The sequence below is a fragment of the Rousettus aegyptiacus genome, unplaced genomic scaffold (assembly GCF_014176215.1).
Source record: "Rousettus aegyptiacus isolate mRouAeg1 unplaced genomic scaffold, mRouAeg1.p scaffold_m13_p_17, whole genome shotgun sequence".
Classification (NCBI taxonomy): Eukaryota; Metazoa; Chordata; class Mammalia; order Chiroptera; family Pteropodidae; genus Rousettus; species Rousettus aegyptiacus.
The window spans coordinates 7,247,862-7,274,016 of record NW_023416292.1 but is presented as its reverse complement, the minus strand read 5'-3'; the positions used below and the strand labels follow the sequence as shown (position 1 = coordinate 7,274,016).

The 26,155-nt window shown below is 36.5% G+C and overlaps 1 protein-coding gene across 3 annotated transcripts in view; it reads right to left on the bottom strand.

Moving 5' to 3' along the window:
• SYT14 (synaptotagmin 14) overlaps nucleotides 1-25,442 on the bottom strand; it is a 174,673-nt gene extending 149,231 nt beyond the window's left edge. For 2 of the 3 annotated variants that reach the window (XM_016158562.2, XM_016158565.2), the window contains exons 1-2: nucleotides 25,337-25,442; nucleotides 14,456-14,503 (exon numbers count right to left, since the gene is read on the bottom strand). In XM_016158562.2, coding sequence (XP_016014048.1) covers nucleotides 14,456-14,503; nucleotides 25,337-25,349 — 61 coding nt within the window. In that variant the 5' untranslated portion in view covers nucleotides 25,350-25,442. Of the gene's footprint in view, nucleotides 1-13,947; nucleotides 14,153-14,455; nucleotides 14,504-25,336 lie in introns of those variants that run through there. The other variant, XM_036234468.1, reaches the window with a different exon arrangement.
• Between the last annotated feature and the right edge of the window lie 713 nt (nucleotides 25,443-26,155).

The following is a 26,155-nucleotide window of genomic DNA, read 5'->3' as shown; positions in this document are numbered from 1 at the left end:
ACCAAGATGATATACCTTGAAAGCCAGTCATTATTTTAAAAACCACATTAAATGCAAATGTTTCAACATTCCAATTAAAAAGCAGAAATCTACAAGAAATCTAATTTAAATATAAAGTTAATAGGTTAAAAAGTAAAATGACAGAAAAATACACAATAATAATCAAAAGAAAACTGAAACAGCTATACTTTATTGATATCAGATAAAGTACGTTTCAAAGTAAAGACTATCACCCGATAAAAGGTTCACTTCATTATAAAGGGGTCAATTAATCAGAAGGATATAAGAATTCTAAATGTTTATAAGTTTCAATATAGGTGAAATAATAAAACTGTAAAAAGCAGACAAATCCACAATTATCACTGGAGAGTTCGGCAACCCTTTGTCACTAATTGATAGAAAAATAGAAAATCATTCCAGATATAAAAAACTGAAACACTATCAATCAACTTGACATACTGACATTTATAAAACACTCCACCCAACAGAAGAATACACTTTCTATTCCAGTGCACACAAAACATTTACCAAGATACCCCATATTCTTAGCCATAAAAAATCCTCAATAAATGATAAAGGGTTCAAGTCATTTAAAGTATGTTTTCTAACTGCAATGGAATATAATTAAAAATAAAACCCACAAATACATCTGGAAAATTACCAACTATTTAGAAAGCAAAAATGTAGTTCTAAATAACCCACCGTTCAAAGAAGAAATCAAAAGAAAATAAGATATTTTTCTCTGAAAGAAAATAACAATAACATAAGATTTTGTGTGATGCAGCTAAAACAGTACTTCAAGGAAAATTTATAGCACTGAATGCCTATTTTAGAAAACAAGGTCTCGAATCAACGACCTAAACATCCACCTTAAGAAATCAGAAAAAGACCAAGTAAAACTCAACGTAAACAGGAGAGAAAATAAAACTTACAGCAGAAATCACTGAATGAAGAACACAGAAACGCATTAGAGAAAAATCAATGAAACCAAACCTAGCTGTTTGAGAACTCCAAGAAAACTGATAAACCTGTTGATGGAATGATCAGGGAAAAAATAGACAATACAGAAATTGCCAATATTAGGAATGGAATGATTACATTACTAGAGAGTCTACTGATATTAATAAGAGAAATAGTATGGATAACTTCATGTCAATAAATGTAGCGCCTGAGATGAAATAAACAAATTCTTCAGTGATCAAATAAGAAATAGATAACCTGAATAGGCCTATTAAAAAATTAAATGTGCATATGTATGCCTTCCCACAAAGAAAACTCCAGATTTCTGTAATGTGGTAAAGCCACTATGGAAAACAGTATGGAGGTTCCTCAAATAATTAAAAATTGAACCACCATATGATCCAGCAACTCCACTTCTGGGTATTTATCTGAAAGCAATGAAAACACTAATTTAAAAAGATATTTGCCCCCTATATTCACTGCGTCATTATTTACAATAGCCAAGACATGAAAACAACCCAAGTACCCATCGATGGATGATTAAAGAAAATGTAATATGTGTACACACACGCACACACGCAATGGAATATTACTCAGTTATTGAAAAAATGAAATCTCACCATTTGCAACAACATGGATGAATCTTGAGGGCAAATTCAGACAAAGACAAATACCATATGTTCTCATTTATATTTGAAATCTAAAAGAGCCAAACTCAGAAAGAGAACAGAACGGTGGCTACAGGCGGCTAAGGGCTGGGTGGAATGGGGTGATGTTAGTCAAAGGGCACAAACTTCCAGTTATAAGATGAATAAGTTATAGTCACAGCATGGTGACTATACGTGGACTATAAACTAATATAAATAAAAACACCCCACCAAACCGAACTCATAGACACACAGAACATATTGGTGGTTGCCAGAGACAGGAATGGGAGTACAAAAGGTACAAACTTCCAGTTATAACATCAGTCAGTCCTGGGAATGTAACATGCAGTACAGTGACTATAGGTTTAATACTGTATTGTATATTTGAAAATTGCTAAGAGAATAAATTTTAAAAGTTCTTATCACAAGAAAAAAAATTCTGTGTGGTGATTGATGTTAACTAGATATACTGTGGTGATCACGTCACAATATATGCATATATTCAATCATAAATTGTATACCTGAAACTAATACAATGTTTTATGTCTATTATATCTCAATTTACAGAGACCGATAATAAAGCTACAATGATAATAGAGCTACCAATACCAATACAACGGTATTGGTAACAAGGCAAACAGATCAATGGAGAAGAATAGTGTACAAAGATAGACCCATAAATATATGACCTACTAATTTTCTACAAAGAGAGAAAGATATTTCAATGGAGAAAGGACAGCCTTCACACAAATAATGCTGAAAAAATTAGATATCTGTATGCAAAAAGGTAATCTTTGATCCATATGTCAGATCAAAATGGCTTTCTTCAAAATCTCCTTTAGTACAGAAAAGAGTTAACTCAGTAGGAGTAAGACATCCTTAGAAAGACCTGCTTGCAAGGCTGGCCCTTGGCTGGCATCTGGGAACTTGGCCTTCGAAGTATTCCTAGTCAACAATGAACTAATAGAGTGGTCGGTTCCCTTTGCCAAGATTGTCTGTGTAGACACTGTGGTTTATGCTGAACCTCTGCTTTCCTTCTGGGAGTCTGGAATCTTGCTACAAACTAGATAGAGTGTGCCTACGTGATCAGTCCCATGTAAAAACCTTAGGCTCTGAACCTTTAATGGGGTTTTTAATACACGAAAAGCGCCATCGTATATATGTTGCTGAATTTTTTGTTGTTGTTGCTTTCAGAAGTATGTCCTCTGTGTGACCCTCACGTGAGGGAAAGAGCATAAGACTGCACATGAATTCCCCGAGATTCTACCTGTCTCCTTTCCCCTTATGATCCGATCGTGCATCTTTAAGTCACTGTAATAAATCTTAGCCGAAAGTAAAATCATAGTTGATCCTTGAACAACATGGCAGTTAGGGGCACTGCCCCCACCCCCCAAATGCAGGCAAAAATCCATATATAACTTTTGACTCCCGATAAATTAACTACAGTCGTCTCTCAGTATCCAAAGGGAACTAGTTCTAGAACATCTGCAGATACCAAAACCCATGTTGCTCAAGTCCCTTATATAAAATGGTGCAGAGCAGTGCACAAGGTTGGCTCTCTGCCTCTGCAGATTCCCAAACATGGACTGAGAATAGCATTTTCAATCTGCAATTGGTTGAATCTGCAAATGCAAAATGTGGGGATATAGAAGGACAACTGTATATTTATTGAAAAAACCCACATGTAAGTGGATCCACACAGTTCTAACCGATGTTGTTCAAGGGTCAACTGTATATGCTAAGTCTCATGAGTCCTAGAAAATTGTCAAACACAGGGGTTGGTTTTGGGGTCCCTCAATACCTCGTAACACAAAAAAATATTATATCAACACTGTAGCATGCTGTTTGATTTCCCTAACTAAAACATGCATTTATTGACAGTCCTGGTCAGTTGCAAAATAAATATATAAATCGATAACTTTTTTAAATGCAAAAAATAACTAAGTAGAAATAAAAAAATCCCATTTAAACCAAAACGAATACAATAGAAGTAATAAGAAATGCGCATTCCTATAAAACTCTAATGGGAGACATAAGAGAAAACAGTTGCCATGTTCCCGAATGGAAAGATAAATTAGGAATTTAACTTGATCCCATTAGGATCATTTTATGCGAAGAGAGTGGAACATAAATTGTAGAAAGGGATTCTTAACTGGGTGATTCCAAAGTTCATCTGGAAAAATAAACACAAGAGAATAACCAGGAAAAATTTAAAACAAACATTAATGCAAAAAAGCCCTTTGATACCAGATAACAAAAGGAGTAAATTAGTGGTTCCAGAAAAGACAGAGTGAAAGGAAAAAATTTAAATACAGAAACTGACCCACACATATATAATAATTTAGGATACGTCACCACCAAATCAGTATTACAAGAAATGTTAAAGGGACTTCTTTAAGAAGAAGGAAAAAAACCATAAAAAATATGAATAATAAAATGGCGATAACTACATATTTAGCAACAATTACTTTAAATGTAAATGGATTAAATGCTCCAGTCAAAAGACATAGGATGGTTGAATGGATAAGAAAACAAGACCCTTACATAAGGTGCTTACAAGAGACTCATTTCAGATTGAAAGACACACATGGACTGAAAGTAAAGAGATGGAAAACAGTATTTCAAGAAAATGGAAACAAACAAAAAAGCTGGGGTAGCAATATGTATAGCAGACAAAACAGACATTAAAACAAGAGACAAAGAAGGACCCAGTAATCTCGCTTCTGGGTATTTATCTGAAAAAAACCCAAAACGCTAATTCAAAAAGACATATGCATCTGTATGTTCATTGCAGCATTATTTACAATAGCCAAGATATGGAAGCAACCTAAGTGTTCATCAATGGATGAATGGACATATATACAATGGAATATTACTCAGCCATAAAAAAGAATGAAATCTTGCCATCTGCAACAATGTGGATGGCTCTACAGGGTATTATGCTAAGTGAAATAAATCAGAAAGAGAAAGACAAATACCATAAGATTTCACTTATATGTGAAATCTAAAAATCAAAATATACAAACAAAACAGAAAAAAACTCACAGATACTAAGAACATTTTGATGCCTGCCAGATGGGAGAAGGGTTGGGAGGATGGGTGAAAAAGGGTAAGGGATTAAGAAGTATAAATTAGTAATTACAAAACAGTTACTCTAAAGTATAGCATAGGAAATATAGTCAATAATACTGAATAACTATATGGTATCAGATGGGTACTAGATTTATTGGGTGATCACTGTGTAAGTTACATAAATATCTAATCACTATGAAATAATATAATATTGTATGTCAACTATAAGTTAAAAATTAAAAAAAAAAATTCTCCCTTAACGTTGGGAGAGATAAACCAACTAAACTGGTAATGGGGGTATTCTGAAAGATGCTTGGACTCTTATCACTGAAAGCAGCTGTAGGGGCTCATATGGAAGATATCAATTCTGTCAGGATGGTATCGGAAATCCATCTCTAATCCTTTCAAAGACTTAAAAAAAAAAAAAAGATAGGTACATACATCCTGGACTTCTCGGTTTCACATCAGAAAGACATCTATCCTGAGCAAAAGTTTGCATGGACCACTTCCCTTGGGCCAAGGGCTGAGCAGTTAAAAACATCTTGGTCCTTCTGTCCTAGCACCAAAAATGAACTTCTTTTCCTTTTTCAGTGTCAGTGAAAAGAGTATATAATACACCTGAACGAGGCATGTGGGCTAGAAAAACTGAAATAGGCTCTAAATTTCTGAAGTTGGTCCACAGATATCATTCTGCAAAACACCTGAGTTTTATACCCACAAAACTCCAACTAATACTGGATTTGAAAAAGAAGAGAAGAAAGAAAATGGTACTTTTAGACAGAAGTATTTCAGAGAAAGGCAAGGTGAGGAACAGAACTGATTCTCTGAGTCTTCATCATGACTCTGCTCCCCATTTTCATTCCAATGTCTGTACTCCTGTGACCTTCACAATATATTCTCTCCCCTTATCTCTTGAACTTCACCACCCCCGCCCCCTCAGATGCTGAGGGTCTGCCTTACTTAATACTGACATTAACTTACAGCAGCCTCAATTTGGAGCATAGAACTAAAAATAACAAGCATGAGTCAATGTGATAGGCCCTTTTCCCTCTGGGTGCATATAAACCTCTCATTAAGAAGTTCAAGGAAGCTGAGAATAAATCAAAATAAATATAGCTCCATGATTTCTACCTTCTATTAAATTGTAAATGAAAGTGTCATTTTAATTATAGTAGTAAAAGCCCTATTGTTTGTTACCATCGAGGCTATATAAATTCACAACCTAACTGGAAATTCTTGAGCCAGGGGGGAAAAAAACTTAAAATGTACTCCAACAAAACAACTGTAAAAATATACTGGTCACTTCAATTCAAGAAACTCTATTAGCACTGTCTAGAAGTCACTTAGCTCTACCAAAGGGAAAACTATATTACTACTTCAGATAGTTTAAAATAAATTCAACTAAATTATAACATACTGTTTAGTCATATCAAATAGAGGAATAGGACAAAATTATGATTTTTACATAATTTTTAGTATTTCACACCTGAATGTTGATCTAATGATTGAAGAAGAATGACTTCACCAGATTTACATAGAAATTGAACATGGAGGTCTGAAATACTGCTATTTGTGACAACCTGGATGGATCTTGAGATTATCTTACTAAGTGAAAATAGTCAGACAGAAAAAGTTGAGAACCATATGACTTCACTCATATGTGGGTATTTTACAATTCTTTACCCTGACTGACCCAAGTAAGCAACTCAGGCATTAAAATCTGATAAATGTAATCTTACTGTAACTTTGGGAATATAACCATTATATATTCTATTTATGTATAAATGTGCATAAAATATTATCTATATTAAAATAACTTGAGAATGATGATATTATAAAATAATGATAGAAAACAAGTCAAAGTTCATTTTAACCAATAAACCAATGGAATATCACAATAGAAAAACAAGAAAAAAATGACCAATATATGCTTGACGAAATGGAAGAATATGATGCTTAAAATTATGTATTTGATTGTATTGTCAGCAAATTTCAAAATTTATGGCAAAACTGCCTTGATTAAATATTTTAAAATACTCCTATTTTTACTGTAATATAATAGAAATGTGGTAATACTATCTTCTATCAACAAATATGTTTACTATAAATGTTTCATATAGATGTATATCTTAACATATAAAATATATTTAAATAATATATGAAAAAATGTAACAGGTAATAAATTTGAACATCTATACATTTTCCTCATGGAGTCAATAAAACTATTTCCATTTTTAAAGTAAAAAAAGAAAAAATTCACCACTGATTATCTCCTACACTCTAGGCACTACAAGAATTTTTTTCTATAGTTTACTAAACAAATTGTCATTCGTATGGCATATTATACATTGATGTGTGTGTACAGGTGACTTTTGAACAATGCAGGTTAGAACAGTATGGGTTCACTTAAAAATATGCATTTAAGTGGAACCACATAGTTCAAACTCATGTTGTTCAAGGGTCATTGGTCTTTTGGCCCACAGTTGGGCATCTGCATATGTGGAGAGTCGACTTAAATTATCTGCGGATATTTGAGTATGTAGGTGATTGGCACCCCTAATCACCATGTTGTTCAAGGGTCAACTATACTAAGTAAACTTAATTCAGTAATGAAATAAAGACAGACACAGTATGTAGAAAATACTACATACACAGAGAGCCAAAGAGAGAGTCCCATATCATAAAGCTAGCTACCGCCTTCCAGGTAAATATGACTTGGACATATTAGCCATTCACACATACTCATCCAAAAACTTAATTTTAGATGGGTTAGTGACTTAATATGACTTTAAGATTTAAAGGTAAGACTTTAAAGTTTTAAAAATAAGAATGAGAGAGAAGAATGAAAAGAAAAAGAATATTTAGAAGACGGAATTAATATTAAAATATTTGTTCATCAAAACACTACTGACACCTCTGAGTAGCTGAAAAAACAGAAGCCATGTAAGCTCCACGCCTCCAATTCCTCTTCCCAAAACTGTATAAAACAAGAAGGAAAAAGTAAATCTTCATAAAAACTATGTTCTCAGAATAACCTGAATATAGAGAATGCTGAAATTTCAAAACAGTTGTTAATAAATGACAAAACTTACGAAATGGTAGGACACAACTTCTCACGCTCCCACCCACTCCAACCCCGCCGAAAGGTTTTCTCTCCAGCGAAGGAAGACGAAACACTAAGAAGACGGAAGAAGATAGCAAAGGGTCTAAAGATGGATCTAAACTTGAGAAGGTAAGTCCACCCTAGAGCTGAAAATATTTTTTTTAATATTTTTTTAAAAAATAATTGAATAGATTAGAGCACAGGGCAGGAACTTTGAAGCACATATGAGTTGAGGAGGTGAGCAGGATTTAAAGGGGTAGTTGTGCCGTCTTCATGACTCAGTTTCTGGAGAAGAAAAAAGGCACGAAGGGAGGCGGCCCTGTTGCAGGGGGTGGACAAGAGGGAATGAAGCGAAATGGGACAGAGTCCTGCAAGACAGAGGAGAATCACAAAGAGGATTCGGAATCTCTTCCCCCCTGAAACGAAATTTAACAAAAACCCCTATTATATCTTTCCATGTCACCCTCCTCTTCTACACAGTCTGAAATTTTCTCACTGAAGTCACACCTGTAAGTCCCACAACTACATCTAGGGACTTATCCAGATGATCACCATGAACATAAATGGAACATATATAAGATTAGGGAAAGGAAGACATATAATATCAGGGGGATTAACTGATAAATGGGAGAAAGAAGCTCACTGTACGTCTTCGGCTCCTGGCTCACTAACACTTCCCAGTTTCTTATGAGGTTAGATGTTGCCATGTGACTGAATTATCAACATGGGATATGGATCTTCGGCCATGTTCATTACATCCAGGCCCAACCCATAATAACCTCCTAGACACAATCCTCCTTTCCCTTTCCTTCCTGTGTAGCCCCTGCTTAAAGCAGGCGAACCCAGCATCCTCTGAAGCCACACACTAAAAATGCCAGAGCCACAAGACAGAAGGAGCCAGATCCCTGCATCGTGCTCAGGGCAGGGTCACGTGGCAATCTGATACACCTGATTGAGGCTTCACCCCGATGGGAAAGAAACCTTTATCCAGTTCAAGTTATTTTGTTTGTGGTCTGCCTGGGATAGCAGCTAACGGTACCTTAGGTAATACAATATGCTGGCTAATTATTTCCTAGAGAAGCAGAAAAACCTTAGCTAATGATATATAGAAGAGGTGTATATCAATACATGAGGGGCGGCTGCAGGAGGAGAATGTGAATGACGGGGAATCAGCAGAGATTCTGAACTTTGGTTAGTGAGAAGTTGAGGTGGGTGCCTGAAAGTGGACGGTGAAGAGAGAGGGTATTTTTAGAGGAGAGGGGAAAATTGTACAAAAAAAGAAATATAAATATCGTATGTCTTCACTGCGAACAATACTGATCATAAAAATTTAAATTCTAAAAAACGACTCAACCAAAATTGAAATACAACTATACTGGGGAAATAGAATGTGGACGAATGCGTGCAGGAGGATGAAATACTATTTTATTATTTTTCACAATGATTAAAATTATTACACTTTACTATTTACTTTTATTGATTGGTCTTGATTGATAGTCATTTCCTACATATTAACTAGTTTAATCTTCACAACGACATATGAGGAAGGCAATGCTGTTATCCCATCCTGCAGATGAGAACACTGTGATACATAAGGGCTCAGTAGTCTGCCCAACGTCACACAGTCAATAAGTGATAACAGGACGGAATTAGAACCCAGCGGCCTTGCCTCTGGACCACACGTCTAACCACTGTGCTAATCTACTAGAACTAACTTGTCACCTACCATACCAGGAAAACACAGGTCTAAAAACATTTTCAAAATCAAGAAACAGCAGAGAAGCTTTATTTAGAATATGAAGGTATACGAGAAAATAAAGGCAGCTAAAAGAGTTGACAGCTTTTGTCTCTGCGAAGCGGGACTAGTATAAAGAATGGAAGGGCGAGGGAATGCTCTTGTTCACTATGTAAGAGGTAGTACTTAAGATTTAGAAATAAGAGCTTTCACATTTAAAGAAGAGAAGTAATGGAGACAAATGTTACACACATCATAATTTCGTGTGAGTCTGGACCTGCTGCAGCTTCACTTTTAAACGTGGATCTAGCAAACACCATATTACTAACGTGGCCTTTCTCTTCAGACTGTAGACTCCTTTTTTCACCCAAAGTCAAAAAGGGGGTGCAAATATTCAAAAGGGCTTGGGTCTCCTCTAGATGTAGATGAAGAGAGACAATGCCAAGCGACTCACAAGGAAACCAGAGTATAGATGCAATGTGTCTTCAGCATGTTACCCTTGGCATCTTAGACCTGCTCATCTGGACACTGTCCACGGCTGTTCCACTTCTGCTTTTCACCCACCTACCCAAACCCTTCTCCACACTGTCCTAAGTATTGTGCCTCCAGGTCCATAATTTCCCACTTTCCACAATGAAATAAAATAACCTGATATACTATGCTGAGGTGTTTTATGAAAATGCTAGAGGACCAAGGAATAGCTCCCACTATCTCTTCCCACAGAATGTTTTCAAATGAATTTCTAAAGCTCAGATAGATCCTAATTGTAGCAAATGTCAAGAAGAGAAAGCATCGAACACTGACAGGAAAGACAATTCAGAAGAAGTAGGTTATTTTAGTGTCCTTCAAATCATACTACGCAGACATCTGTATGTTTTATGAACAGAAGCTAAAAATATTCAACCTCACTTATAAAAGAAATGAAAATATGACACCAAACTACAACTTTTTACTTGCCAGACTAACAACAACAACAAAAAATCCAAAAGTTTAAGATACTCTGTTGACAGGGCTGTGAATTCATGTATTTCTGGTGAGAATGCAAAATGGTACGATGTATAAGAACAGGAATTGTGCAATTTCTAATACAATCATGTGGAATAATCTTTGATTCAGCAACTCCACTTCTCAGAATCTACCAAGAGACAGATCTCTAATAACATATGCACAAGAGTATTCACCACGGCATTATTTTAACAGCAAAAAATTTTAAAACAAAGCAATTTCCATTTGTAGGAAATTAGTTGAATTATGGTATGTCACATAATGGGAGTAGAATGCAGCCAGAAAAAAAGACTGTAAACGATCTCTACCTACTTATTTGAATTTAACTTTAGAAAATATGATAAGATTTAAAAAAAAAAAAAGCAAGATACAAATGTATAATATTTCACCTTGTGTAGAAGGGAGAATTAAGAATACACATTTATTTCTCATATAAACTTATATAACTTATTTATTTTTTCTGTATTACGTGTAAACAAATAATCTAGAACGTGGACATTCTAAAATCTACCAGATTGGTGGCTAGACCTTTCGCCAGTGCCTCAAAATGGGGCGGGGGGAAGGTCATAATATTCAGTGACACAGAGGGCTCGCTGAAGAAATCAAGGCATGTGACTCATGGATTCCCCTCTGCCATCTGAGCAGAAGCCAAAAAACAGAGATAGAGTTATCTAGGAAAGACCTGTGCAAGAGCATCTCATCTAATGGACTGAATCCTCACGACATACTGAGAAGGCTCACAAACATCTTTTTTGAGACTATTATACCAGCAGAAACACTGCCTATTATACTGAAAGGGATTAGAGAGGGCAAAATGAAAGAAAACTGACAGTCCACCAAACTTCTACAGGCATGAAACAGGCTGAAAGTTCTACTTAGGTGCAAATAAAACCACCTATTGTGAAAAAGGAAGGATGGCTCTGGGTCGTCTTAGATCCAGAGGGTGGAACCTCACTCAGCCCTCAGGGATAAGTGCCACAGAGTGGTATTTCCAGGCCTTTGAAACCAATTTTTTTTTCCCAGTTGGATTTCAAAATTTCTTGGTACCAGTGACTCCTTTCTTCCTTCCAGTTTCTCACTTTTGGGGTAGAAATGTCTATAATTGTTAACTTATGCTTGTTCTGTCATTGTATTTTGAGAGCAGGTAACTTGTTTTCTGGTTTCACAAGTCTTCAGATGTAGAGGAATTCTGAACCAGAATGGATCATTCGAGTTTCACCCATACCTGATGTAAATGATTTCAATAAATGAGAATTTTGAGTTGATATTTAGATGACATTTTGGACTTTGGGTTGATGCTATAACGTAAAGCTTTGTAGATCAGGGTAAGGGACTTTGATTTTATTCCAGGTACAATGGAAATCCACAATAGAATTCCAACCAAAATGACATCACCTAACGTACATTTTAAAAGACCACTGGTAAGGATATAAGTGGAAAGAAGGGAAACCAGTTAGAAAACTATTACAGTAATGTAGACAAGAAACAAAAAGGACCGATACTATAATAACAGCAGGATGGAAAAAAGAGGGTAGATTAAAACTATATTGTGAAGGCAGAACCGACAAAACCTGCTAACAAATTAAATGTGAAAGATAAGAGAATGAGAAAAATATGGCATGATTCTTAAGTTAGTACTTAAGCAACTGTGTGGCATGTTCTATTTATTAGCTGTGATGAAGACTGAGGAAGAGACAGGCTCCTGTGAAGAACCTGAGTCTTGCATTTTAGACTTGTCAAGTTGTTATCCCAACAGGCATCCAGGCAGAAATATCAAGTAAGCAGTTTAAGAGCAGGAAGCTCAAGGACAGCTGGGCTCAGGGTGGCATTTAAAACAACTGAACTAGATAAAATCAAACAGAGGGAAAAGATGGAAAAATGAAGCAAACCCAGGACCAAACTCTGGTATAGTCCAACATCTGGTATAGTCCAAGATGTCTGACAGAGGAAAGAAGCGAGCAAAGGAGACAAAGAAGGAATAGCCAAACAGGTAAATAGAAATTGAAGATAATGTCAGAGATGCCATTTTAACAGAATCGCTGAGACTAATTATAATTATTCTACTTTATGTAACGGTCATATGCTCTACTCTATGAAAGTCCAGCTTAAAATGCAAAAGCTTTACCTCTGAGCACTAACTTTGAAAAGATTCAAATGCTTATGGAATATCCACTAGAACAGGACGCTGTACTGAATGCTGAGGGGAGACAAAGAGATTCAGAAACTTTTCCGTGACATGACTACAATGTGGATCAATTTTAAACATTTTTAATCACAGATTTTAAATCCTACAGAAAAATGAAAGGAAGTGAAAAGGATTAAACTCCTATAGAAAATATGGGCAAGGCATGGTCTGAGAACCACCTGGATGGGAATAAAGATCACAATAAAGAACAGCGAGAGGAGCCATAATAAAAAGGCACAGTCGTCACCAATTCCAATCTATGCTGTTTCCTCCACTGTAGCTTTCAGTTCTCACTGTAGCTATGAAAGGCCTCTGCACATTTTATTTCCCTCCCTTCTAGCTATCTCTGTTCTTGGCTTGACTCTTTCTTCACCTGACTTCAGTTTTAATAACTTTTGATTCCAACTGATTTGCGTAGTGTTTTTTGCTGTCCAGTCGAATAAATTGTGTTTTAGAAGTTTTAGTGAGATGGGTAATAACTATAAAATTATTTTAAACATTTTTATTAACTCTGGATTACTATGTCATAGAAGGCTAAAAATGTTTATGTAGTGGAAGAAAACAATGCAAAATGTGTCTCTTTTCTCCCCTGTTCTAGAGAAGCACAAATCAGCAATGGTTATAGCATGAAAATCACAGTCCTAAATTTGAGATTTCAGGGAACTGATTTCAATTTTCTCCTTTATGGTACCAGAGAAAAGGTATATAGATAAACTATACTGTAATAAAGAAAAGAGATTGTTTTTAAATGAACAGCAATTGCAAGCAGTGAAATGGATAAACTAGTATGACCATGTCAAATTGGCCTAAAAAGGATTAATTTTTTCTCCACACTGAATAAGCTGAAACTTTCCAGACCAGGTGAAGATTTACTGAAAATATGCTGACATTCCCCTGGCATGCCAATCATACTCATGTATCACATACTGACACGGCCTCAAACCTCCTTAGGGTGAAATATTAGAGCAGGAAGTGCAGCTAGTTGACCGGACTCAGGAGGGCCAAGTCAGTTTTCAAGAAAGATGCAAGAAAAAGAGTCTCCCAAGTTTAAAAAGAAAAAAAATAGTAAATTTATGAGGATCTCTTCCCCTGACCTCACCGGGTGTATCTTTTCCTTTCTTCACACACCATTTCACAGATTTGTGATTACTTATGAGTGTGGGGTCTCCCAAGTTTCTCCTGATTCTTCCAAATAAAGAGAATACCTGATTCCTTGCCTCCCACCTAAAAACTGAATTACCTTGCCTGGGGCCACCTTGTTGAACCACCCAGTTGTCAGGTGGCTCCTTCTAAGGAAGCACAGACAGTTGTTGGTGTCAAAAGATGTTGTGGTCTTTGGACATGTTCTCGATTTGAATTTCAACCAACTCCTCACATCTCTCTGATGGGGTACAGTAATAGAACAGAAGTCAATGGGAGATCAGCATGCACCCAGATTCCAGATTCTGAAAGGGAACAAAAATCAAACCCTCCATTCTTTGCCTCTTCACCATATCTAATAACCAATATGCTAGAAACCAGGCTTTATCAGCCCATCAAAACTAAACATAAAGTAATAACTCTCGATAACCACATAATAAGCAATATGCACTTTATGGTTGCGTAAGTCTGTAACACAAATAATAAATATTAATACTTATTAAATTTTATATTCATAAGTCCAAATTATCTGCCATATTACTAAAATGTATCATATACTGTAAAGTGCTCATTTGGTATCTAAATATCCATGCAGAGCACTGACTTACCTTTTCTAATACAGATAAGTTCATGTACTCCACAGGTCCTTTCTCCACCTGTTAAAAAAATATATATATCTGTTAGAGGTTAAAAATGGAAAACAGCCTGAGTTACAAAGAACCATTTTTAATTACCTTCACAAAATTACCCCAGAAAAAAGTTTCCTAACTCTTCTCTTTAAACTTAACTATATGAATATAACTCGATAGTCAGAATTTTCCTGAAGCCATAAATTAAGATCTTATAGAGCCTTGGAATGAAAAAGCTTTGTTCGATTAATTATTTTAAATGGCAAGCCTCTAAGGAGCAAAACTCAAATCACCACTTCCTAAGCACCCTCTCTATATCATCTAGAAGAAAGCACTGCAAGGGAGGGCCCACGGACAAGTTATTATGGAAGGGTCGAACCTATAACAACATCATTTATATTTCATCGCATATATGCATATTGTATAAAATGAAATGTGGTCCTTTCCCCATTCTCCAGCTACTCATTATTATAAATCTATAATAAGATACATTTTATAGATCGTATGACAAAAACTAACAAATTGAACCAAAACACTGTTATCATAATTATTATCAAAAATGACTTTATCGTAAGAGTAATAGTATTACTTAGCTACTACAAAAGTAGATATTTCCTCCTCTCTGAAACAGTACCACTACTTTAAATGAATGTAAGCTGAACAAAATTTCATAGTGTTCTATATATTCATGACCTTATAATGCTGTAAATTATGTTGACTTTGCATAATACTAATCATCTAATCATCTTAGCTCATTTTAAAGATCATTGTAAACAGTTAAGTTATAAGAAACGGAAATATCTTACAGCAATAATATGAACCTTACAGCAATAAGATGAGAAATAAAAACCATGATATCCAATAAAAAAAAAAAAGTAGGTCATCCAGGAAGCATGCTAAAAAACTAGGAAACAGTATCTCGATCACTGAAGTAGGTTAGGTCTACATTCCGACTGGTTGCAACATGCCACTGCTTCCGCATTATCAACACCACAGATGAATCATTGATCATCAGGAATACAGGCTAAGCCAGAAGCGGCACATAACTCAGCTATGATTATAAAAGAATTATCATGCAGCAACCCTCAGTGTAAATACAGTGAGATCTTATTAATTAATTAAAATGTTACCAATGAGCAACCACTGATCCCTTGCTGAAGGGTGGAATGAACGAAACCTATACGCATGTCTTTAAAATGAAGAAGACACTAGTCGAACGACTGAAAAGAAAATATTCACCAAATTACAAGGCATTTTCAAGAAATTTAGAAGATTCATGTAATAACAATAACATAACATAAACTATAATGTATATTGACACCATCACTGGTGCTTGCATAGGCTTAGAAATATTTCTTACATAGTCATTAAAGCCTGTTCTCTAGAAGGTTAACACTTGCAGCTTAGTTTGAGTTACACACTTAATTCGCTTTTTAAAGCCTCTAATTAAAACTAGACTTTCCCCCATATTTAATATAAATTGGTTAGGTTTTACTACACACATCTAATCTTAAATATAACTGCATAGTTTTTAGAAGACTTCATATTAAAATAACAATCAAAACTATTGTAAGACTTTTCTCAACATTGCAGAATGACAATGAAATCAAAACCACAATGAGATACCACTTCGCACCTATAAGAACGGCAATTATCAACAAGACAAGTAACAAGCGTTGGAGAGGTGGTTGGGAAAAAGAAACCCTCAAACACTGCCAGTGATTGTAAACTGGTACGGGCACCATGAAAAACAGTAACAGAAGTTTCTCAAAAAATTAAGACTAGAATTACGACGTGACACAACAATCTCTCTTCTGGGTATCTACCCCCAAAATTAGAAAACATTTATCTGTAAAGATATATGCACTCTGATGTTCACTGCAGCATTACTCACAGTGGCCAAGGCATGGAAACAATGACGCGTCCTTCAACAGATGACTGGATAAGGACGATGTGGTACATATATACAATGGAATATTACTCCACTATAAGGAGAGATGAAGTACCGCTATTTGCAACATAGATGGATCTTGAGATTATTACACCAAGCAAATTATAAATCAGAAAAGGTTGAGAACCATGATTTCACTCATATGTGGAATATAAAACTGAAAGTAACAAATGAACAAGACAAAAACTCATGGACACAGACAACAGTTTAGTGGTTACCATTGGGAAAGGGGGAGGTGGAGGTAGATGAGGGAAAAGGGGGTCAAATATACGGTAACGGAAGATTTGACTTCGGGTGGTGAACACACAAATGCAATATACTGATGATGTATTATTAAATTATATACTTGAAACCTATGTAATTTTATTAACCAGTGTCACCTCAACAAATCTAATTTTTAAAAAGCTAACTCCCATTTTTAAAAGTATTCAATTTATCTACAGCAAATGAAAGAATCAAATAAAAAGCTCAGTTAAATAATTACTGTTTTAATTTAGGGTCAATTGACAATTGTTAAATTTGCCAAAGTATGCACAAAAATCACATAACTAGAAAAAGTAAGATTGTGCTTTACTATTCTTAATATTTGTTCTGAAAATTCTAACCAACAAGTGAAAGTTCACTGATGTTCAAGTGAAACTCCAAAGCAATCACTATTATTATTGAAATGGAAAGGAATATTAAAAATAAATGCCAGACAATAAAGTAAAATTCAGGAAAAAACTTACTCTTAAAAGTATTTTAAAAAACCCCACAAAAAGTTAAATAAACTTTATTATAGTATTGCACACTGAAGTCAACACTCCTTTTACCCCCAATCCTTCCTAAGACCAGTAAGAGTATAAGGAAAAAAAATACGAATTCTATATGTTAAATGCATACGCTTGGAAATCAAAAGGCTTAAATACTTTTCGATCAGAGATACAGTGAACTTCGTACAAATTTTATACTTTTTAAAAATCTCTAAAAAGTAAATATGAAAAGTTTCCAAGAAAAATGTCCAATTTCTAAGCAAAAGGTAAGTCATACCTTTACTTAGATATATGTGGTGGTAACCCAAAAATATGTACCCTGATTTTAAGAGTATAATGTATAAGGGGAATAATTATTGATTTTAAAATTTTTCAGCTTTATTGAGGCATAACTGCCATATAAAATTGTAAGATAGTGTACAATGTGGTGACTTGATACACTTAATCAAATACATATATATATATATATCTCCAATATATAGGGGAATGGCTATTTTTATTGAGACATAATTGACATATAACATTATGCAAGTTTAAAGCATAGGTGTTGATATGATACATTTACAACTATGACGATTACCACCTTAGCATTAGCTAGCTAATGCCTCTGTAATGTGGAACAATTAAGATCTAGTCTCAGTACCTCTGAAGTTTATAACACAGAATTGTCATCTGTAATCACTATGCTGCACATTAATCTCCAGGACTTATTTATCTACTGGTTGCAAACTTATATCCCTAAACAACAGCTCCCCAATTCCTGCACCCCGCCCCTAGTCCCTGGTAATCACCATTCTATTGTTTTCATAAGTGGCTTTTTTCAATTCCAAGTACACGTGATATACATATAGTAGTTGTCTTTTCTCTCTTCGATTGATCTCATTTAGCATTAATGCCCTCAAGTTCCATCTATCTTATTGCAAAGGGAAGGATTTCCTTCTTTCCCTTATCTGAATAATAATCCATTATATATACATACCACATATTCTTTATTCATTCATCCATTGACAGACACAGGTTGTTTCCATATCATGTCAATTGTGAATAAGAATGCAATAAACATGGAGACTGCAGCTATCTCTTCCATATACTGTTTTCCTTACCTTTGGATACGCCATACCCAGGGGTGGGATCACTAGGTCATATGGTAGTTCTATTTTTAATTTTTTGAGGAATCTCCAAAAATTGTAATTAGCTGGACCAATTTGAGGGGATGATTAGTTAGTCAATCTCTTTAGAAAGAGATGAGTCTTCCACTAAAATGATCCCCCCAAAAAGCTCTTGTATATCTTTCAAGATCATATTTACTCTACAGATATAACAATAATGAAGAATTGGAGACCATATTATAACAACAGAATATAGGAGACTAGAACTCAAATAAAATTATCTAGCTCATTATAGATAAGCAAACCAAGGTTAAGTTGCCCAGGGTCATTAGTTAATTGTTGGGAAAAAATAATTAAAATACTAGGTTTAATAGGTTGAGAAAGTAAAAACTGATTTTCTTCATTTCTGTGAAAAAATTAAAATCATACAATCGTTTTCTAACCCTTTAAGGTAATTTAAATAAAAGTAAATTTCTCATAACTATTCTTGGAGATCATACTAGCTTTACTCTTGAAATAATCATCTCAGCAACATGGAAATGAGAGAGAGAAAATGACAAGCTTAGTCAAAGTTACCATCTTTTCCCTCAGGCAAACCCATGTAGGCGTATAATAGTAAACTGGCATAATCCTCTACAACCGGCATTACGTATGGGGTGTAAGAGGAAAGAGATGTGTGGGGGCACACCTGTGTGCCGTGAATGGGTGCACGTATGTGTTTGTACATGAGCACAAACATAAATGAGAGTGTGCCCGGGAACTGGAAATTGTTTCTGAGCAGGGATGTGGGGCCTTATTATAAAGTAGGTGATTTTCCACGTCTGCACAAGGAAAATACTTAATGACGTTGTATTCTCATTAAAATACTCCCAGGTATACAAAACTAGAATTAAAAATTAAACCCAAAGATTTATTAGGTCCTTCAAATTGAATCTAGGAGTCCTTTTTAAAAACTGGCTTTTTCTACCACATTTATTTTGACTATTAGTCTAAATCACTACAGTTTACAGGTTCTATTAATTTCTTCTCAAATACTATAAGGCTACTTTAGAAATAGTGTAAGTTCCATCTAAAGACGCATTTCCAAAACACATGCATTAAAGTAGCCACAGCCTTTAGTGTCTAGCTTACACTGAAAAGCTGTTACAGCTAATTAAGCAGACATCTATACTATACATAATAAGCATGAAACTTTAAATATTTCCTATTCATGTTTACAACTTCCCCCTATTTAGACCAGTCAATAATCTCTAGACACTTTTTAGTTCTGTCCTTAATTAAATACTTCAAGGAATAATATCAAATTTAGTCCCTAACTGAAAACGCAGTGTTGTAGAAACATGGTTTCTTCAATTTTAAAGTCAACATCACCTAGTATTGTCTTGCTACTTAATCTTTGAAGTGATAAAAAAATAAAAATAAATAAAGTCATTCGTAAAGTAGTAATAATAACCATCCCAGGAGAGAAAATAGTTTTCATCCCATATACCAGTCCTGTAAAAGTAGCTGCTAAGGTTGAGGTGGAGGACAATGTTGTGAAGGATTCTTAAACCAAGTCTATAACTGGTAGGAAAAAAGATACTTTAACAAAACAGATGTCTGCTACAGTCAAGAGAGGGAGAAGGAGCGCCATGCAGTTGCTCTCCATAACTGAGATGACGCACAGATGACGCCTGGTCCACAGTGAGCACCCAAAATATGTTAATTCCCTTTGCATGCCTCACAAGTAGAAGACGAAATTCAGAGAAAACTCAGATTTATACCCTGCAAACAGAGAGGACTCCCTCCGTATGCCTTCTTCTCTTCCATAGCATCAGTTATCATTCAATTTCAAACACTCTCCTGTGTAAATATTCCAAAATAAACGTTAATTTTCTTATACTTTTCCATTTGTCCTCTTTTTAAAATTTTTCTTTTAAAAAAAGCTTTCAGGTTTCCAACTCTCTAGGAGTTATCCTCCCAAATTGGAATTCTTCTACTTTTTTTTTTTTTTGCTGTTACTATGCAATTACTGTCAAGTTAAAATAGTCTGAATTAGTTTGTTCTATATTTACTTTTACAAACTCATTTTATCTGTAACATTCCTATTCAATAATAGCCTAAACTTTAAGACACATACCACCATTCCAGCATTATCTGGAATAACCAACTATTATCTCTTTTCATAACACTATCTTAGAGTACTTTATAATTTCCAAAGCTTACTAAATACTTTTTGATCCATAAAGTACCCCTTTTGATACATATATATGCCTATGAATTTATGTAATAATTTTTCTGAGATGTTAACTTTTATTGTATAAAAGTAAATTCACGAATGTAATCCGTTTTCCCACTTTTGACTTGCTCTATTATTATTATTATTATCATCATCATCATCATCATTAATGCCTATAGCACCTGGTCTTCATAGGTGGTCTCCATCCAAGTACTAACCAAGCCCGACCCTGCTTAGCTTCCAAGATCAGACATCAGGCTTGTTCAGGGTGGTATGGTCACAGACCATGGACCATGGCTCCGCTGGGGCGTGAACCCAGGACCTTCTGCATGTAAAGCAGACGTGCTAATCACTACACTATGGAATCACGTCCTTGACCCACTTTTTAATTCAGTATTTTAATTCATTGTTTTTTTACTGTTAGCAGCTCATTAAGGTCATACCACAAAACCTTGAATAAGTGTATCCTTACAAAAAAGGTGTTCTACTTAATTTTGTTAACTGAGAACACCTTTTTGTTTTGACTACTGCACCAGATTATTTTTTAAAGCTACTAATATACATTACTGCATTAGTAAGTTCGGAATACTAAAGATAATTTAATGTTTCATTAAAATCTTCTACCTCTTGATGACTCACAATATTGCTGTAAATATCAATCCTAATACAGCTCTCAAAGTGTGAAAATAAGAAACTGTTTTGAATACACATACAGATCCTAGAAGTTTGTTTTTAAATAAATTCCTAATGATGGCTTGCTGTGTTGTCACTATTTTCTCCTTCTAAGAAATGGTAAATCAAGGCTCCAATTGGTCAGGTTTTGATTAAGATTTTACTTCATATACATACAAAATATGCATATTATCATTTTATTCAACATCTTGTAATGTTTTATTTATAGTAGTATGTCCAATCTTACGTTATCCCTACACAGGCATTTTCATATGTGGTATTAACTGGCTAAGATTTGAAGGGGAAAGAATGAAGTCAGCTAAATGAAAGTCAAATCCATGACAACAATCTACTACACTACTATACATATTCTATGTAGGGACACCATAATCTGTTTAAAGACACTGCAAACAGTTATTACTCGACAAATTGTGAAAATGTTAATATGTGGTTCTGCTTTCCACACTGGTATTCTGCTACCTAAAGGAAAAAAAGAAATACAACTATTTCTTTAGTGTTCCCTACTTTTTTTTGTTGTTCAGTGAATTAGAAAAGGAACCTTAAATAAACTATAAATTACTCAAAAGTACTTGCAGAGGCCCCCAAACAAATCTACCTAATATCCAAACACGTCTTAAATCTCTGTGAAACCGTAGAAATTTTATTCCTGCCTAAAGCCAAAGTATCCCTTGTGGAATATCACTGATTAAACTGAACTGTAAATTCTCCAAATAAACTGTTCAATAAATTTCCTCACTCTGTCACAGACTGTGGATAGGTGTGAGATATTACATTGTAATGACATCTAACAATATGGAAAGCAGAAAAGACATTTTCCCTCCAGACTAATTATATGATATGTTTGTATCAGTTTTTTTAATTCAATATTCAAATGGTTTCTGATATTCCAAATTCTGCCTTAGAAATCTTAAGAGTCATAACAAATCTTTTAAGAGTATCTCAGAATTGTACTGATGATTTTAAAAATATATGTGAAAGTGTTTGGTTAACTATAAGGTGCATTATGAATGAAAAGTATACACATGCATACACACACACACTCTCTCTCACTCTTTTACGATTTTAAGAAATGTTACCCAGATAGCTTAAGTAGTTAAAGTTAAAATATAGCAAATTAACAATAAAGGTGAATAATTTTACTTCAGCAAAACATTTTTGCAAGAAGTCTTCTGATATTCTTATGGAAGAGACAGAAAAATGTGAACTGGATAAAGGAAGGGCATAGGCCAGATCATTAAAGACCATCTTTATCCTGAGATTTTAAATAATTTACATTTGCATTTTACAAGAAGAACTAGCAATAGTTTAGAAAATGAATTATAAGGAATCTTAACATTGTTGATAATAAGACTATCTAGGAAACTAATACAAGTCCCTTAATGAGATAAGGGAATAAACTAAACATCAAAAATTATTTTGGGATGTAGATCTGGCAAAACTTAGTAATCAACAAGATGGGTGGGGAGGGGGGATGAATTATAATGCAGGATTGATTTCCAGATTTCTAACTTGGATGTCTGGTTATTTAAAAATTCTACTCAGATGGTAAATTTGCATGGAGTGGGGAGCATGGAGGCTGGATTTGGTGGCTGTGATGACAACTGTACTTTAGGACATTCTGAATGTCCCAAGCAAAACATTTTGGATTGCTGTGGGACATCCGAAGATATCTAGCTACCGTCTGGAAATATAAACTTGAAAAGTTCTGTATAATTTTAATTTATTAATAGTGGACATTGAATTTATCGCTCCAGAAAGCAGAACCGAGATGAACAGATTTTTAGTCAAATACCTCTGTTAAATGGATGCAATCCAAGTAAGATGATATATAGAATTCCATTATATTTTAAAAACCATGTGTTGAGCACATACTATATTCGCGTATAGTGCAAAATCTAAGGAGTACAAAAATGAATGAGACATTATCCTCTAGTAATTTACAGTCAGACAAGGGAGACAAATTTATAAAAAGTAATTATAAAATTATTCAATGTATGCAATTACAGCAGTATGTATAGAGACTAAGAATAGGGTTGAGAATGGAAACACAAAGAACATTAGATTAGGAAGATGAAGGGAAGACTGAGAAGTAAGTGATCAAGAGAAGATGAGAAAATGCAAAGAACAGAACGTCAGACTGACAGAAGTCAATACTAGAAGAATACACTGGGTAAGAGTCACGGGTCTTGATCGGCTAGGCTCGACCAATGATTCCCAACCTGGGATCACCAGACCTTTAGGATAAAAATAAAGATCTGTAAACTACTCTTAATATTTCAAAATGCTTTTTAAAAATGGTACTTTGCCTAAGAGAGGCCTAACTTCTTCACATCTGACCAGAATTATATTAGCTCACTGTGGCAACACCATCAATCTTACAATTTTCTGAAGTACTGATTACCAGTGATCTGACTGATAAAGACAATATAAATAAGAATTATACACAGAGGAGGAAATAAAATTAACCCTTAGTACTTTAAGAGTCTAAATTCATGGGCTATAATATTAGGCCAGAGCTAGTAAGAGTATGCTTAACAGGTATAAGTTATGTTTTTCAATTCAAAACCCTGATTAGCTAGCTATACAAGGGATTCATGACTTGAAAGTAGTCCAGGTGAAAGAGACTCTTTCTATAGTTTTGGTTGATTGCAACTTCATCTTGAGCCAACATGAAGTTCCAGAAAGGCTACTCTAACATAAAGCTACATTAATAGGATTATATGCATGCTAGGGAGTGGTATAAGTTTTAATGTATGCTGTTCAATAATACATCTGAAATAGAATACCACATTCCAAACTTTAAAACATATAACCACAGACCATCCAGGGGAAGAACTGGAATTTTGTCTAGGAAAAAAATGGTCAAGAGTTGTCTACAAATGGTATAAGGGATGTCTAGTACACAGAGAACAGTGGATTTGTAGTTTATCGCTCCAGAAAGCAGAGCTAGGGTAAGCAGATAGAAGTTACTGGATGGAAGATTTTTGGTCAAACACAAAGATTCATGAACACTGACATACACTGTTCAATTTTCACTGACGCATGAGTTCAATGAACTCATAGTCATTGTTTTTATACAAAGGAACCTCAGCTCTTGGGGTTCACAGCTGAAGCAATTTTGGAGTCCACAGGATCTGACAAAAAGGAGCCCCCGAGATGTGTATCAGTGATTGGTCATCAAGCTGGGAAGTGCTCTGAGTTTTACTTAAAGAAGCACACAAAATTCAAGCTAATAACGATAAAGCTAGAGGTACCTTGCACATTTGTTCAGGTAAATACACACGCACGGAGAAATTTTAGAAACTACTTTCACCGTTTGAATTAACCTAACAGACAGGAGCTGGAAGATGCTGCAGCCCTTCACATAAATATCCTAGACATGTAATATTTTCAAAACAGTCTCCCTACAAACAAAGCAAAATATAAACAGTTCGTTCCAGTTCCGTTTTTGAAACAAGAGAAAAATACACTTTAGTGCCACCTAAATATGAGTACTCAGCACTTTAACACTTAATGGACTGAAATACATACTAGATTCTAAGAGTATTTGTTGAAAAACGTATTTCCTTCTCTTTCGTAGAGAAAAAGCAGTTTTGAGTGTTAGAAAAAAAAACACTTGAGAAGGAAGTTACCCGTACCCCAAATTTCCTGGTCCCACGCAACAACCAGAAAGGGAGTGGACGGGGAGTGCAGCCCACCATCAGCTCCAGAGTAGGGACAGGAATGGGACAGCAAAACTGGACTCCCGGTTTGGTAGGAAGGCGGGCACTGCGAGACGATGGTTTGCTGGGGCGAGGTCAATGGAAACGGGTACACCCTGCGGTCCCTTGCTCTCCTAGCCCGTTCCGCGAGGTCTGCAGGACCGCACCGGAGCCCCACTCCGCGCCGCCAGGAGGGAGCAGAGGCCCGGGCACTGCACCGCTCGGCCGGACCAGCTCCTCTCCGCGCCCGGCCACGGGCCGAGGCTGATGGACCCAGGCGCCGCTCCGCCTACCAGGATGCGACCGGGACCCCTGCGCGTCCTCAGCCCGCTCCCCGCCCGCGGGAGACCGCCCCACCCGCGCCTCCGGGGCGCCCCCGACCTCCCGCTCCCGGGGCGTTCCTCATCCTCCCTGCCCGCGGTCGGCCTCCACTTACCTTCAATCGCCATGATGTGCTTGCCATGGACCGCACCAACTGGATAGAGGGGGCGGCGGGCGGGCGTGAGCGCGGAGGATGCGCCGAGGCCGCCAGCGGGAGGGGCGGGGCGCCCCGCACCCGCGGGTGGCGGGGCCCGGAGGGGAGCCGCGGGCGGGGCTGGGCGGCGCAGGGGCCCCGAGCGCAGCGGGCGCGAGCCGCGGAGGAAATGGAACCTTCCCGGACCGGCGGCACGTGACACCGCCCAGCCCCCCGCCCCCACCCCGCCGCCCCCACAGAGCCTCGCGCGGGGATTCAAAACAGGTGCTCGGTTCAGAGAGCCCGGGCACCTGCGCCCCAGACCGGACGAAGGCGCACTGAGCATGTGCGGGCGGCTCGACCCGCTCGGCCCGGGGCTCCCTGAGGCCCAGGAACAGGGCGGTGGCGTCCGCTCCTCGGGCGGTTGCAACAGCCGAAGTCGTAGAAAGAGCGGAGAGGGGAAGGAAGTGGTCAGGACCATGGACAGGTCTCCTCAGTCGCGAAGTGGGCTCAAGGATTCCCACTCAGAGACTCCCTCAGATTCTGTAATCTGAAGGTCTGTTCTGTTTTTGTTTTTGTTTTAGCTTTTGTTTTTGTTTTTGTTTTTGCCTGAAACGGCCTAATATTCGCCTTATATCTCCGCTGTGTGGTGGAGAGACGGCTAGTTGGCAAACAGCAAACTGGGGAAAGGGATCCTGAGGACAGCAGCTTCTCCCTCTCTTCCCCCCCGCCCCCGCCCGCCCCTCTCCACCTCTCTCGCCTTCTCTCCCCCTGTCAACACACATACTGGCACGCGCACAC